The sequence below is a fragment of the Canis lupus genome, chromosome 4, assembly GCF_003254725.2.
Source record: "Canis lupus dingo isolate Sandy chromosome 4, ASM325472v2, whole genome shotgun sequence".
Lineage (NCBI taxonomy): Eukaryota > Metazoa > Chordata > Mammalia > Carnivora > Canidae > Canis > Canis lupus.
The window spans coordinates 8,528,659-8,545,497 of NC_064246.1; the positions used below are offsets into that span (position 1 = coordinate 8,528,659).

General features: G+C 38.4%; 1 protein-coding gene across 14 annotated transcripts in view; it reads left to right on the top strand.

The window, feature by feature from the left end:
- The window catches only part of TTC13 (tetratricopeptide repeat domain 13), an 80,435-nt gene that overhangs the window by 39,453 nt on the left and 24,143 nt on the right, over window positions 1-16,839 (top strand). For all 14 annotated transcript variants that reach the window (XR_007410104.1, XR_007410105.1, XM_049108936.1 and 11 more), the window contains 5 exons: window positions 313-423; window positions 5,940-6,022; window positions 7,635-7,776; window positions 8,059-8,233; window positions 9,526-9,682. Coding sequence is in view for 12 of the 14 variants with exons in the window: in XM_049108936.1 (XP_048964893.1) it covers window positions 313-423; window positions 5,940-6,022; window positions 7,635-7,776; window positions 8,059-8,233; window positions 9,526-9,682 (668 nt within the window). In the remaining 2 variants the exon portion in view is untranslated. The remainder of the gene's footprint in view (window positions 1-312; window positions 424-5,939; window positions 6,023-7,634; window positions 7,777-8,058; window positions 8,234-9,525; window positions 9,683-16,839) is intronic.

Consider the following 16,839-nt stretch of genomic DNA (forward strand, 5'->3'; position numbering starts at 1 on the left):
TAATTTGTAAAGTTTTCTCTAACAGATTATGACCTTGATACTATTTTTTACAAATAATTTTTTTGCAGTTGAAACAGTCTATTTAAATTAAACCTTTGGGGCTTTCCCATCAATTTCTAAGAAAATTAGCTGTTTTCAACAAACAGGATAAAAATTTAGTTGTTATTTATGGATATGAAATGTTCCCTTTAAAGCCCAAAAGGGCACAGAATGAATTGAGGGTTTTTTTTCTCTCTACCAATCGGAAGTGAGAAATGTCCAAATGTCTAATGAATACTACTTTACTTTTTTCTCCTGCTCTCCTTTTTGTAGGACTATGCAACAGCCCACGAAGACTTCCAGCAGTCCTTAGAACTGAACAAAAACCAGCCTATAGCTATGCTATACAAAGGTCTAACTTTCTTTCACAGAGGACTTTTGAAGGTGAAAGTGTTGTGCACTATGTATACAGTATTGTGATTCTGCTTTTCTCTCACGGGCGGGAGGCTTTAGTGGGGTTTCGTGTGGCGTGTTTTAAAATGACATCTCACGTGTCCATCTAATTGGTTTATTTTAGAAAGGAGTTTTAGTCAACATACTTATTGAGCTCCTACTATGTGGTAGGTCCTTGGAGGAAGGTGCAGGCCGAGAAATGATAAAGGGTTAGTGAGAAGGAGGAAAAGAATCTTTCACACTTGACACTGAGAAAGGATACAGTTTGCAAAGTGTCTTCCACATATAATTTATCATATGGTAAATACACTATAAGAGGTAATATGAACAAAGTGCTTTGGCAACAGAGATAAGAAAGATTCACCTAAACTGCCGCATTAGAGAAGGTTCCAGAGAGCAAGTGGACCTTGTCCAGGGCCTTGCAGGTGGAGTGGACTGGGGGCAGCAAGCTACTTCAGGCTGATAGGAAAAGCATGAGTGCTGGCCTAGAACATGGACATACAGCCAGTTTGTGGCGTAGCAAATGGTTGGGTCTGAGCGTAGGGGAGGTGAACTGGCAAGTCTGCCCAGGGGAGGTCCCGTAATGTCCAGAGTGCTATGCTGAGCATCTTGACTTTAATTTATAGGCCCAGAGGAGCTGCAAAATCTAGATTTGGGAGAAGGTATGTCACTGAGACCAAATCTGCCCATTTAGGAAGTGGATTCTGACATGCCAGTAGCTGGGGAAGTTAGGGGCAGAGGACCTTTGGGAGACATTAGCAGCACTCCTGATCAGAGCGGGAGACCTGATCGGGCCCCTGGGGGCTGCAGGAGCAGGTCTGGAGATATTTCTCCAACAGGCCCGTTGCTGCTGCCTCATGGAGCCTGCTATTAGCAGGGAAAGAACCAGAGGAAATAGGAAACCTGTCGTCCAAGCTGACTGACATGTGGGGTTGGCAGTGTCATCTCCAGCCTGTCTCTGCCTCTTGCCCTTGGTCCAGTGCTGAGTGTGCTGAGGACCTAATGTGCAGCAGCCTTCTCTGGGGGGTGGGAACCCAGCTGGGACCTCACAGTGGTGTCCTGTGTATCCATAGCTGGCACAGGGTCAGAGCTCTAGTGTAGGACCCACCCAAACCATCTGATTGAAAAGTGGGCTGGCCTGAGAGTCAGCCTGTGTTGATGAAAAACACTTCAGGCTGACTAGGAGGTCATGAGAGTCTTCACAGACAGGTGGTTCTCCACTTGAACTTTGGAAGCTGGGAAGAATTTCAATAGTACGTGGCAGGGAAGGGTACTCTGGATGAGCGAGCATGCATTTTATTATAGAAAGTAGTTCGAGGATGATGCATATACTCTTGGAGGGTTGGGACAGTATATCTTTAAAAAGGCCTAGGTTGTAAATCCCCAGTGTTAGGGGCAGTGCTCATCATATAGTAGGTGCTCAGTAAGTATTAGTTGAATATGTGAAGTTCAAGGACAGAGCATTGGATTTGGAATTGGAAGGCCTTGGCTTGAGCTTCTGCTCTGAATCCTGCAAACTGTGCCACTGGCCAAGTTACTCATGCTTTTCAGCCACTCCTTCTCTATCTGTCATGTAGAGATGACTCTGTTGTCCGCCTCTTGAAGGGTTTGTGAAGGCGTTGTGAGGATTCCATAAAATAACGTGTGTGAAAAGTACTTTAGGAGCTGTGAGCATGGATCAGATCTTAATTATTACAGATTGTGTTACATATGAACATTTAATTTAATCTCCATTTCATAGACTAGAAAAAATAACTCCCATCCACTAAACACCAAACCAAACCAGAAAGAATTGTGCAGGTTTCCTTTCGAACTGTCCTTCCTGCAAGTATGTGGAGGGTGGTCCTCCTGGAGACTCTTACCCCAGTGGTCAGACCGGCAGCCATAGATGTGGAGAACAGTTATTTAAAATGTGTTTTGAGCAGCTGCCAGATGGGCTTTTCCAGCTTATCTTGTATCTGCCCCACTCCTCTCACCTTCTGTCAGTCACCTTAAATTTAAAAATTCAAAAATCACCATACTGTATTCCAAGTCTATCCCAAGAATATCTCATGGAGGAAAACAAAGGTTTGAAATGGAAAAAATACTGGCAATCAGTACTGAGAGGTTAAAAAAATTTTTTAAAGTAAACAAATGCAAATAGAAGATTTCACTGTGGATTCTAAAACCAGGTTTAGGAATGTGGGTAGGGCTCTTTGTGTTACTTTGAAATGAGAATTTTTCAGAAAAGAGCTGTAACAGGGACGCCACATTCACATGGGACAAGCGCTGAAATTCAGTTGGATTTATTCCAAATCCATGTGATGAGAACCTTAGATGCAGTGCTTTTATTCTATGAGGAGAAGCCCCTCCCTGAACCAATCTTGCCAAATTATTTGGAGCTTTTTCCTCTTCACTGTGCTCATAAACCCAGCATCAACATGTGTAATAGATGGGAACTTTTTCTTTGCATTTTTGTAGATCTGCTGTCCGAGGAGGTCAGAGTGTTTACGTATTGTCTCATTCATCCCAACGGCATCCCCATGAAGTATAGAAGGAGCAGAGGGTGTCCCAGTTACACAGATTGGAAAACTGAGTCAGTGGTGACATGCCTTCATTAAATTAATGAACTTAGATTAGATATCTTTATTTCTCTTGTTAACTGTAGAGACAAAGTATTACTGGACCAATGAATTTTAGTTACATTATGTCCTAAAGCCGGTCTCTAGGTCAACAGCAATGTAGAAATTAATTAAGCAAGTGGTTTGCTTATTTGCTTTATGATGTAATACATTAGAAATTATTTAGGTAATATTACATGACAAATGTGCAACTGTCCAATCTGGTAGATAGAGCAGACATTTTGGATTTCCCCTGGGAAAATACAGCGAAAACTTATCTGTGATGTAAGGATATTTCAAAAATTGTATATCCGAAGCACTTTTTTTTTTTTTTTTTTTTTTTTGTCAGCCACTTTGAGGAGTTCCCTGAGGCTATTCTCTTCGTTATAAAAAATGAGGGAAGCCCGAGAGACAGCCGCCTGCCACTGGCCAGGACAATGGTGGCATAAAGGTGGCGATGTTTGCACTTTCTGTGCTGACGAACTCACAGCCAGTTCATGTGCTTAGAGATTGGTTCATTCAAACATAGTTTCTTTGTTCCCAGTGGCTTCAGATCTTGATTCTGCTATGTCCCCCTCTTTGGCAGAATGAGGTAGAGAGCTGTGCTTAGACAGGAACCCCGAAACCAAAGACTCTTAAAAGCTGAAGAGAAATCAGACTTTGAAGAACTGTGGCATCCCAGCGTGCTGTAAGTGCAGTGGGCAGCAGATGTGTCCTGGGCATCTCCCCTAGATATCCACAAACCCCCCCAGACCCACCATGCCCTGGCTGGGCTCCTGACCTCCTCCCACCCCTGCCCTACCCCACAGCTATCCCCCCCTACTTCCTTACGTTGGTCCAAGCTCTTGCCTTCTACCCAGGCTCTTCAGCTTCCAAGCTTCCCCCTCCCTCCTTCCTTATTCCCCAGACCCATGCTGGCAGGTTCTTAGTTGGCCTTTAAGGATATCTCCTGAGTTTGACCCTTTTTTTCTGTCAGACAGAAACACTGTCTCAGTTTGAGGTTCTGTTATCTCTTGCCTGGACCTCTGCAGCCACCTCCTTGATGGGCTCCGCTCCCTCCCGTGTCCCGCCCAGCTGCTCTGTTGTAGCTTGTGGCAGTCATCTTCAAAGGATCAGTGTTGTGAGGTCCTGCACCTCCTCCTCGCAGCCCCCAGTCCTCACTGCTGGCTGGGTAATGCTGTGACTGCAGGAGCATGGCAGAGCCCTTCCCCCTCTGGCCCCAGCTCTCCACACCAGCCTGGTCCCCGTCCTCGTCCTTTCCTTCCCCTCTCTGCACCTGTACTCCTGCCCTCCCACCTTCCCCACCACTGCTGAGTACCCTGCCACTGTGCACCACCATCCCCCGTCCAAGTGCCCCCTTTCTTTGCAAAATTCCTTCTCGTTCTCCCAGGCCTAGCTCCATTGCCACTTCCTCTGTGAAGCCTCTCCTCGTGTCACAGGCTCAGTTAGTTGTTCCCTTCTCTCTATTCCCAGAGACTTTCACTTTATCTCTGTTGTAGCTCTTAGTTTGTGTCCCAATAACCTGGTTAAGTGATTGGCTTTCCGACTAGACTTGAGTTCTTCGAGGGTGGAGAGAATGATTACTCCTCTTTGTATCCCCTGTATGTCACACTGCCCTGGCACATAGTAGGCGCTCAATACATGTTTGTTGAATTACAAATATAGTTGTGAAAATCGCAAAAGATTGAGACTATGCCAGGGCCAGAAGCCTAATTAAGAGTTACAATTTATCTGTTCTCATCCTTCTACCAAACAGTGCACATCCAGTGGGCTTGCCTCTTTTAGAGTCTTCTAGAGTTTGAAAGCCAGCCCCTCTACCCTGCTACCTGCTACAGAGAAAATCAAACAGGCAATGGATGATTTTTTGAAAAGAATTAGGATTATGTGCCTTTAAAATCATTAAATATTTATTGAGTGCCTACCATGTGCAAGGCATAGGACCTCTTTAGTAGTTTTTTGCTATGAATTATCTAATCAGATATGAAATATATAGAAGTTTTAAAGTCTTTCTCATTAAAGTCATTAGAGCTCATGCTACTCTGTGGCCATTAACTAGAGTAAGACACATCTTTTCCTTGGGAAAAGTGTGAAATGTCTTTATAATTTTTTATTATGGTAAATAATCAAGTCATAATGAAAATTACATTGAATACAGCTTAAGACTAGGGTGTTTATTGTGAAGCAGAACGGTACATTTTATTAACAGTTTATAGAGGATTCCACAGTGGCCAGGTGCATTGTGTGTTCCCTAAGGGCTCCTCCCTAAAGCATAGCATCTGTGCCATCTTACTCTGCTAGCTGCAGACCTGGAGTCGTGCTGGCAGAGGCTGTGCCCCAAATGCCCCAATCTCAAGGTTTCTGTCTTATTTTGTTTTACTGTTTCTTTTTCCTGTAGATCATGGGCATCCTTCCGATAGTCAGTCTGGGAGCCTTGTTGCTTTTTTTATGAACAATGTCACTGGCTTGCCTTTTTTGTCTCTCTTGTTGGCTCAGTTTAAATCCTGCTAGTTATGATCATTTAAGATTATTTCACACAGCTAGTAAACTTTTATTCCATGAGACCTTTATCAATTAAAGAAATGATGTTGACATGAGGGTGATATCATTAGTAACCAAAGCCCTAATGAAATAGGTAGTGAGAAGCTATTTTCCCATTCTGAAAGAGAGAAACTTTTAAGGCTCTGTCATTGTTCATAGCAATGCATTTGTTTACTGTTGAAATTAAATCCTCCTGACTCATAGTTTGTCATACTCTCTACTTCTCTCTTTTTTTGAAGTCCTCATATTAAAAAAAAGAAAATCACTCCGAGACCATGTGTAATATATTTTTAAATCCTTTAGTGATTTAAGTGAAATTAAATTTTAACAGGTATGCAAATGACATAATTTTCTGTATGCTTTTTTCAGGAAGCTATTGAATCCTTCAAAGAAGCCTTGAAGCAGAAAGTTGATTTTATTGATGCGTATAAAAGCCTGGGACAGGCCTATAGGTAAGAAAAGCAATAGTAGTTGGGGTAGAAGAGAGGGTGTAGAGTGGGGAGACAAGAGAGCCTCACGTAGTAGTGATACTTTAAAAGAAATTGAATTTTTAACCAAAAAGAAATTGTCATTCTGAATCACATAGGCATTTATAAGCTTGTTGAGACCTTCTCTGGAATACAGAAAGAACCATGTATCAGAGGATATCATGATATATATTTTTACCCCTCTAAACAACTTCACTTCATATATATTGGTCTAGAAATGTTACTTCTTCTAGGGTTATTGTTTTGAATAGTGGCATTATAAGCTATTGAATCATAGAAACTGCTGCTTTTCTAGGCAGTAATTAAGGTTAATTCCCACATCACTGTGATTGTTTGAAGATTCCTAGATAAAGGGATGGAAAATTATGTTACATCCCTATCATCAATATGATTAATTATGATATAGCTACAATGCATCTCCACCAGGATTGAGAAGCTGTGCCTACCCCCTGGTGTCCTGACCCCATGCATTACCCTGACCAGTAGTAGAGCTGCTCTGACTTTTGGCTTTCAAAAATCTTTATGCTCTGATCTGAAAAAGAAATTGCATGACATGAAAGAAGGGGCTTGGGATTTGAGAGTCAGGAGACTTGGTTTTAGTTCTGAATTGTCCATCCTACACTTGTGTGTCTATAACTTCCCTGAGCTTCAGGGTTCTCCCTTACAAGGTACTATAAAAGTTAGAAAGGAGACAGTAACAGAAATCCCCTTCAGAGCACTGTTAGGTGCCTCAGTCAGGAAGGACTGAATTCAAGAGCTTATTTATCTGACGTGGTGGAGAAGATCTTTTACACTAACTTGAAAGTGTCTTTGTATTCCTTCTGGGTTTAAATGACAATGTTTACCTTTGCTGTCCCACAGAATTGTTGGGGACATACATTGAAAACAGATTTGAAAGCACCCAGAGTAATTGGTAAAGTGCTATATAAATGTAAGTGAGTGTTATATTATTTAAAAATATTCGTTATTTATAGAAAATTGACACATGGGACATTTTGAAGGTGCTTTTATTATTTATAAAAATATAATATGTAAAAGAAGGCTAGTAGTAATCATCTCCACTCTGCAATGATCACAACTCTAAAATATACTTTTTTTTTGGAATTTTAAATTATGAAACGATTTATCAGATTTTAAGTGAAGTAACTTCTGGATAGAAAAAAAATGCAATTTTAAGCCTATGAATGTGATTCAGAATGAGGAACCTGTGTATGATTGTGACCTACATACTTTTTTTTACCCCAATGGAGAGACATGGTTTTATCTAAGTACTAAAATTAACACATCGTTTTTTAGGGGTTGGAGCTCATCATGAATTGGAGAAAAGGATTTGAATAAACACTTGCCTTTGGAAATCAATAAATTCATTTTCCCCAAAGAATTTCAAGGGCTAATAATCTGGTAAAATTCAGGAAAAGTAAGTAGAGTATGTAGCTGTGAAGTACTAAGATAGACAAGGGACCATCCATATCTAGGTATCTGACTCACAGATGGGACTGTAATTCTGAGGCTGACTTACTCCATGTGTTCACTGAAATATTCTGCACTGTGTTCATAACTGTTGTTAAATACCTAGAGAACTGGGCAATTTTGAAGCTGCCACTGAGAGCTTCCAGAAGGCACTGTTGCTCAACCAAAATCATGTGCAGACCCTACAGCTCCGGGGAATGATGCTTTATCACCATGGCAGCCTACAGGAAGCCCTTAAGAACTTCAAGGTGGGCATCCACATGTGAGAAATACCGTAACAGTTCTCAGAATGCTCAACAAAGTTTAGTGGGATGAATAGGGAGGAGGACCAAGAACAGTGTTTAAACCATAACAAAAAGAGAGGAGAAAAACCACTGCCCTGCCTTATAGACAATTTTACAGAGCATATATTTGGTTTGATTTAGCCTGGAGGGAAAACTTTTCCAACTCCAGACCAAAGAATAAAGCACTTAAAAGTCACCTGTGACTGTACTGATACTAATAGAGCATTTCCTCCTTCTGCATGTCAGCGGTGTCTGCAGCTCGAGCCCTATAACGAGGTGTGCCAGTACATGAAAGGACTCAGCCATGTTGCCATGGGACAGTTTTATGAAGGCATAAAAGCACAGACCAAAGTCATGCTAAATGATCCTCTCCCAGGCCAGAAGGCTAGCCCAGAGTATCTGAAAGTGAAATATCTCCGAGGTAAGTCACAAAAATTGCTCAATCATTGAATTTTTTAAAAATATTTTATTTATTTATTTGAGAATGAGGGTAAATGAGAAGAGAGCATGAGCAGGGGGAGGGAAAGGGAGAAACAGACTCCCTGCTGGGCAGGGAGCCCAATGTGGGACTCCATCCCTGGACTCCAGGATCATGACCTAAGCCAGAGGCATACGCTTAACTGGCTGAGCCACCCAGGTGCCCCTATCATTAGATATTTTATGATACTTTTTTATTTATTTTATGATACTTTTTTGTACTAAGTTTTTTAAATCTGGTGTATATTTTATACTTATAGTACATCTTTATGCTTACATTATGCTTTATGCTTTAGATGTTAAATTTTCATTGGAAATTCTTAATTTGAGGTTATGTTTCATAAAATTTAAACTTGGAAAAGTTAATTCATATATGTGAGTTGTTCCAAACATACTGACATTTTCTAATAATTGAATCAAATACCAGTTTTTATGTTCAGATTAATAAAATTTAAAATATGGTTTCTTGGTCACACTGGCCATATTGTATTCCTTTGTTTAGAGAGAGAGAGAGCATGCAAGCATGAGCAGTGGGGGAGGGAGCAGAGGGAGAGAGAATCTCAAGCAGGCTCCACATCAGCATGGAGCCCAACACGGGGCATTCGATCTCACCCTGAGACCATGAGCTGAGCCAAAATCAGGAGTTGGATGCTTAACTGAGCCACCCAGGCACTCTACACATTGGCCACATGTTAAGTATTCACTAGCCAGGTGGCTAGGGGCTGGCCTACTGGACAGCATAGCTCCTCATTCTAAATTACAATTTCCTCTTGTTTCCTGGTTTAGTAGAACATGTGAGCTGTGGATTGAAAGAGGGGTACTCCATATCCTGTATTTTTCTACCCTGCTTCTGTAGAAGATAAGCAGTAGTCTGTCAGTTGATGAAATCATATACATGGTCAGTTGGTTTGTATCAGTTGATAGAGAACCAGGATCTGTCTGACACTGAACTTGGATTCTCAGACTCTGCGAGAAAAAAAAAGCGAGGTCTTTGGTGTTGTTCATGGAAAGATGATTAAAGCTTAGCCAAAGTGGACCCAGATTGACTGGCTTATGTTTGATCCTGGTACCCTGAGTTACCCTGTATCATATAATAGTGACTTACTATAATTTGGAATCTCCATTTAGAATTCTTGGAATTAACAATTTGCTACAAAGTATTTCTATGGCAGTCAGCAATAAAAATGATTTCTTTAGCAATATTTGGTTGTGTCAGATCTCATCTCCCATCTGCAGAGTATTCTCGGTATCTTCACGCACACCTTGATACTCCTCTTACGGAATATAACGTTGATGTGGATCTGCCTGGAAGCTTTAAAGACCACTGGGCTAAAAATCTGCCTTTCCTCATAGAAGACTATGAAGAGCAACCAGGGTTGCAACCCCATATAAAGTAAGTGCTTTAAATGAAAATGACTTTTTTTTTTTTTTTTTTTTTTTTTTTTTTTTTTACTATAAGCTCATCATGAGAACTCTTGCTCAATAAATGGCTTCCTATCCATGTTTCTCAGGAATTTATTTCTGGATTTGTTATGTCTGCAGATATTTATTTTAGTTTATAAGGTACCTTGAAACTTACCTTGGATACCATTTTTCCTTCTACCTTGACCTTCCCTGATAATTTTATGCAACCTTCAGACTTCAAATGTACTTATTGGCAGTTGTTGATATGCATTACTATTACCATGTTACTCTTAAAACAGATTATTTAAAACCAAAAGTTTGAAATTACAGTGCTGGCCAACTACTGCATTATGGCTGAAGGGCTATCCCATTACAAAACAATTAGATATAGAATAGAAATTAATTCCTGGAAGTCTAGCGATGCCTTAAAAATTAAGAAAAATCTGTAAAAATCACAAAGAATACAGGTGTTAGAAAACATGAGAGATAGAAGATGTGAAAGATGGACGAATGTCTAGCATATATCTAATTGAAATCCTGGGAAGAGAGAATGGAGGAGAGAGGTAATTTTTGAAGACATAAAGGCTAACAGTTTCCCAGAATTAAGGAAACATAAATCCACAGATTTTTTTCGAAAAGCAAGTTAAATGGCAAGAAATCCATATCCAGACACATCATAAGTAACAGTAGAACAACACATAAGGAGAAAAAATTTGTTAAACAGAAAGAAAAATCCTATCACCTACTTAAGGTCAATAATTGGACTGACTGTAAGCCTCTCAACATCAAAATGGCAACAACTATCTTTTGTGAATGAACATCAAATAAGTATATAGTCAGATAATCAAAAACTGAATTAATCACCACCTGCCATTCACTAAAAAACATTTAAGGCATGTGATTAAAGAAAAAGGCAATTGACCTTAGGCAAGATTTGAGATACAACAAGGAATGATGAGAAAAGGAAAATGGTAAGCATGATAAATTGGTAAGTCTAAATAAGCACTGTTTATATAAAATAATATCTGATTTGGGGGCTTTATGAAAAGGACAGAAATAAAATACTAGGCATAATAGCAAGCAAGTTAAGGGAAAGCAAGAATTAAATATTCTAAGGGAATTGGGGTTAAATATTGTGTTAAAGCTTTAAATTATACACAAATATTTAAAATATCTAGGGTGGGTACTAAAAGTTAGAAACAAAGTGTACAGCTTCTATATTAGTAGAAAGGTCAAAACAAAACAAAAAAATTAAATCAACTGGAAAAGGGAGGGCAGGTGGTTGCCATTAAAAAGGTGGAACAGGGATCCCTGGGTGGCGCAGCGGTTTGGCGCCTGCCTTTGGCCCAGGGCGCGATCCTGGAGACCCGGGATCGAATCCCACATCGGGTTCCTGGTGCATGGAGCCTGCTTCTCCCTCTGCCTATGTCTCTGCCTCTCTCTCTCTCTCTCTCTCTCTCTCTGTGACTATCATAAATAAATAAAAATTAAAAAAAAAAAAGACCCTGCTTTCAGTTCTTTAAAATAAAATTAAATAAAATTAAATAAAATTAAATAAAATTAAAAAAAGGTGGAACAAATAAAAAGAAAAAATAAGAATAGGTTGAAATAATCCAGATATATTAATAATGACAGTATATATAAATGGACTAAATTTCAAAAGACAGACACAATTGGATTGGAATGTTTTAGAAATCCAGTTAAATGCTTTTCACAAGGGTCATAAGGACACAAAGATTGAAAGTAAGGGAATAGAAAAAGTTCCACTTGGGAAACACTAAAAGAATCCTGATATAGGTATATTAATAGATTTAAAATTATTACATTTATTTTTATTTTTTAAAGATTTTGTTTATTATCTGAGAGAGTGAGCTCAAGAGAGCATGAACAGGGGGAGGGGCAGAGAGGGAGACTTTTTTTTTTTAATAATAAATTTATTTTTTATTGGTGTTCAATTTGCCAACATACAAAATAACACCCAGTACTCATCCGTCAAGTGCCCAGAGGGAGACTCTTAAGCAGACTCTGAGCTGAATGCAGACCCCAACTCAGGGCTTAATCTCACAACCTGAGAACATGTCCTGAACTGAAACTAAGAGTCAGATGCTCAACTGACTGAGCCACCCAGGCATCCCTAAAATTTTTTTAAATTACTGGGAACAAAGGTTATTACTACATAGGACAGGGGTTTAAATCAGGTAGTTACAAATCTAAACTTATATACACCTAGTAAAATAACTTTAAAAATTGATAGAAATTCACAGAGAAATCAATAAATTCACTATCCTAATGAGAGATTCTAATTTTTAGTAAGTCAAACACAAAAATAACTAGTAAAGATTTAGACTATTTGAACAACATAATTAACAAACTTGATATATTAGTCTACTCTAGAGCTATGTACCCCATAATCCAAGAATACATATTCTTTTCAGGTATATCTTTGGTCATTTATAAAGAATGACCACTGCTATGCATATTTAAATACATTTCAAATAATTGGTATCATATTTGACTGAAGTATGATTAAATATACTTTTTTTTTTTTAATTTCATTCATTTATTCAGGAGAGACAGAGAGAGGCAGAGACACAGGCAGAGGGAGAAGCAGGCTCCATGCAGGGAGCCCAATGTGGGACTCGATCCCAGGACCCCAGGGTCATGCCCTGGGCTAAAAGGCAGGCGCTAAACCGCTGAGCCACCCAAGGATCCCCAATTAAACATACTTTTAAGGGAAAAAAAATCCTCCTTATTTGGAAATTAAAAAGCACACATATTGAAGTGCAGATTAAAGATGAAATCCACAGTGGAAATTTGAATATACTTTAAAAATGAAAAAACATGAAAACTCCACATACCAATACTTGTGGAATGCAGTGAGACCAATATTGTAAAAAGTTGTACTAGAAAAAAAGCAAGTCAATAGATAGGTATAAAAATTAAGGAGTAGGAAAAACAACAAAGAAAGCAGAAAGAAGGAAAAATAAGACCGAAGAGAGAAATTAATGAATATTAGATATAAAACAGACTTCTGTCACAAACTTTTGTCTTTTTTTTTATGACAAATTTCTGGTGAGATTGATTTTTTTTCATGAAAATAACTAAAAAACTCAAACTATTAGAAATGTTCAAAAGAGATATAACCACAAATGAGTAGGGCTATCCCATTACAAAACAATTAGATATAGAATAGAAATTAATTCCTGGAAGTCTTAAAATGCTGAGCATGCCATGAAAATTTACATGCAAATTTATTTATTTTTTAAATGGACATCTTTTTTTTTTTAAGATTTTATTTATTCATCAGAGATACAGAGAGAGAGAGGCAGAGACACAGGCAGAGGGAGAAGCAGGCCCAGCAGGGAGCCTAACGTGGGACTTGATCCCAAGACTCCAGGATTAAGCCCTGGACTGAAGGCAGGCGCTAAACCGCTGAGCCACCCAGGGAACCCCGCATGCAAATAACTTTAAACACAAAAAAATAAATGGACTAATTAGAAAATTATAATTTATCAAAGTGTGAGAAAAAGTAAAAAGCCTGGATAATTCTATAATCATTAAAGATATAGAATTGGTATTTAAAAATATCCCCACTTACCCACACACACCAAAATCACCATGCCCAAGTGGTATCACAGAAGTGTTCTGTCAAACTTTCAGGGCAATAGAAGGTAGTATTTCCAAATCATTTTGTGAAGCCAATATAACCATGATACCAAACCTGATGGTTGTACCTGAAAGGAACATTAGAGGCCTTTCTTATTCTCTTAAGTGTGAGCATAAGAATACTAAATGAAATCCAAATTCATCTGTATAAGAAAGGTAATATCATACCAAATTGGGTTTTTCCTAGGAATGAAAAGGTGATCTAACTTCAGAAAATGTATAAATATAATTGCCAGTTGACAGATTAAAGGGGAAAAACCACATTAATTATGCCAACAAATACAGAAAAACCAGTAGAAAAAAGATAACCATTCATACTTTAAAACTCTTAGCAAACTGGAAAACCAAAGTACAGTAGTGTCCCCTTATGTGTAGGGAACATGTCCCCAGATGCCCAGTGGATACCTGAGCACGGATAGTACTAAACCCTGTGTGCTGGCCCTTGAATGACAAGGGTTTGAACTGCTGAGATCCACTTTTATGTGGATGTTTTTTGGATAAATACCATATAGTATTAGAAATATATTTTCTTTTCCTATGATTTTCTGAATGTTTTCTGTAGCTCAGTTTATTCTAACACAGTATACAATACATATTCAAAGAATGTGTTAACTTTTTATTATTATTAAAAATCCAGTCAGCAGTAGGTTGTTAGTAGTCAAGTTTTGGGGGGATTAAGAGTTATACATAGATTTTCAACTGCAGGATGGTAGAGGTCCCATGCTTTCACCACAAACATTGTTTGGGCCAGCTGCAACATGTCTTTTCCTGAAATGCGCTGAAGTGTGACTTATAAAGTAGGCGCAGTAAGAGTTTAACAATGGTAACTAATAATAAAATAGAACAGTTATGACAATATACATAATAGATATGTGCACTTTAAAACGTATTGTTTATTTAATATTTTTGGACTGCAGAGGACCCCAGGCAACTGAAATTGCAAAAAGCACACCATGGATGGGGGTGGGGACTGCTGTATTTCCTCAGCCTGATAAATGGTAACTCTCAGAAACCTGTGGCAAACATCATTTTAATGAAGTGTTAGATATAATCACATTAAAATCAGGAGCAATAAATAAATAAATAAAAATAAAAATCAGGAGCAAGACCAAAAGCCTGAAATCATCGCTTCTTTTCAGCAGTGAAATAGAGGTTCTAGGCAATGCATAACAGAAGAAAAAGAAATCAAAGTTATATAGATTTGCAGATCACATGACTTTTTTTTACAAAAAAAATTCAAGATTTACAAACAAATTATAAGAAGTATGTTTAGCAAGGTGGTTGATTATAATTAATTTACTTATAAAATTTTTTGTGTTTCTGTATGCTAGCAACAAGCAAAAATTGCTATTTGTAATAGCAATAAGTATTTATTAGGAGTATATCTTACAAATAATGCACAAATAATGTGCAAAGCCTGTATGGAAATCATTACAAAATTTTATTGAAAGTTACTAAGTTACTAAGAGTAACAAGTAAGTTACTTGTTTTCAAGTAGAAATACTGTGTTTAAGAATAAGAAGTTTAATAATATCGATGAGTCAGTTCTTTGCAAATTTTTTTTTAAAGATGTTATGTATTTGTTCAAAGAGACACACAGAGAGAGGCAGAAACATAGGCAGAAGGAGAAGTAGGCTCCCTATGGGGAGCCCGATGCTGGACTCAATCCCAGGACCCTGGGATCATGACCTGAGCTGAAGGCAGATGCTCAACCACTGAGCCACCCAGTGCCCTGGTTCTCTGCAAATTAATTATAGATTCATTAAAATGCCATTCCAAATCTCAAAAGTTTTTTGAGGAGTTTGATAAGCTAATTCTATCAATTGTGTAGAAGAACAAAGGACCAAGAGTAATCAAGATACTCCTGAAGATGATGTCCAGGCTTGGAGAGGAAGGTTCTTTTATTCTACCAGAAAACAAGATATAACATAGTAATGAAGATGGATTGGTATTGGTTCAGAGATGCCCATGTGGACCAAAGAAGCACAGTAAAGAGCTAAGAAGCATTATCTGGAGAACCTAGATAAATGGCTGACATGATCCCCATGGATCAGAGGGGAACTTATCTAGTGAGAGTGCTACAATTAGGTTGTCATATGGATAAAAATTGAATTGATTTTTATGATGGTGTAGATGTGATCCAGTTCCAGATGGATGAAAATCTTAAATATGAATGGCAAATTTGTTTACATTTTAAGAGAAAATAGAAGTGAATAGTTTCATGATTTTAAGATAGAAAAGGATATTTTTAAAGATTCATTTATTATTTTAGAAAGAGAGCATGTGGGCATGAGTAGGGGAAGGGGCAGAAAGAGAGGGAGAGGGAGAAGGAGAGAAGCAGACTCCCTACTGAGTGCAGAGCCTGACGGGGGCCTGGATCTCAGGACCCTGAAGTCACCACCCTGAGCCAAAATCAAGAGTTGGATGCCAACCGACTGAGCCACCCAGGGTCCCTCAGGTGGAAAAGACTTTCTTAAGACACACAGAGTGTAGACCTTAGACTGGTAAATTGGACTGTGTTGAACCTATGAATTGCTGTTTGACAAAAGACACCATAAACAGTGAAAAAAGATAAGTCCGAACTATGAAAAGGTACTTGCAACCTGATTAAATACCCAAAGTTAGTATCCACTATTTATGAAAAATTTCTACGAATTTGAAAAGAGAAGTGAAACAACCAGGAGAAAATTGTGCAAAGGACATGAACAACAGAAAGCATGAATGGCAAATAAACATAGAAAAAGATGCTTCAGCTCATAAATACACCTGACTACATTTTTCACCCACGAGATGAGCAAATATTATAAAGTCTGATAATAGTAATGTTGACCAGAAGCAGGGGTCAAGGAAGATTTTTATATGCTTTGGATGAGAGTTGAAATCGCTATAAACACTTTGGCCAGCAGTTTGTCACAATCTTGTAAAATTAAACATTTGTACATTCCACAGTCTTAAAAGTCTACCACTGTGTATATATCTAGTAGGAAACCTGGTACTTGTGTGCATGTCCAACAGGAGGTCTGTACTAGTTGATAGTAGTACTTGTTCAAACGGAAAACTGGAAATCATCCCAAAAGGCCATGAACAGAAGAGTGAATAAAAGTGATACCAGCACATGGTGGGATATTACAAGCAAACAATCCATGCAACAATGTGGGTTAATTGTAAAATAAAAAGTTGAGTAAAAACAGCAAGTCAGTAAACTACAGTATCTATTTTTCCCATAAAGTTCATAAGCAAAACTACAGAATATATTCTTTAGGGACACACACATGGAACCTAATTTTTAAAAAGAAAAGGAATCATACACAAAATTCAAAATAAGTTGTCTCGCTGGGAGTCAAGAGGATGATAGGATGGGGAAGGCAGCATACAAATAGAATGACATAATTGTTCTAGTTCTCAAATTGGGTAGTGAGGTTGTAGGCTCTTGTGTGTATCAATTATTATATAATCAGAAGTATTAAAAGAAAATTGATT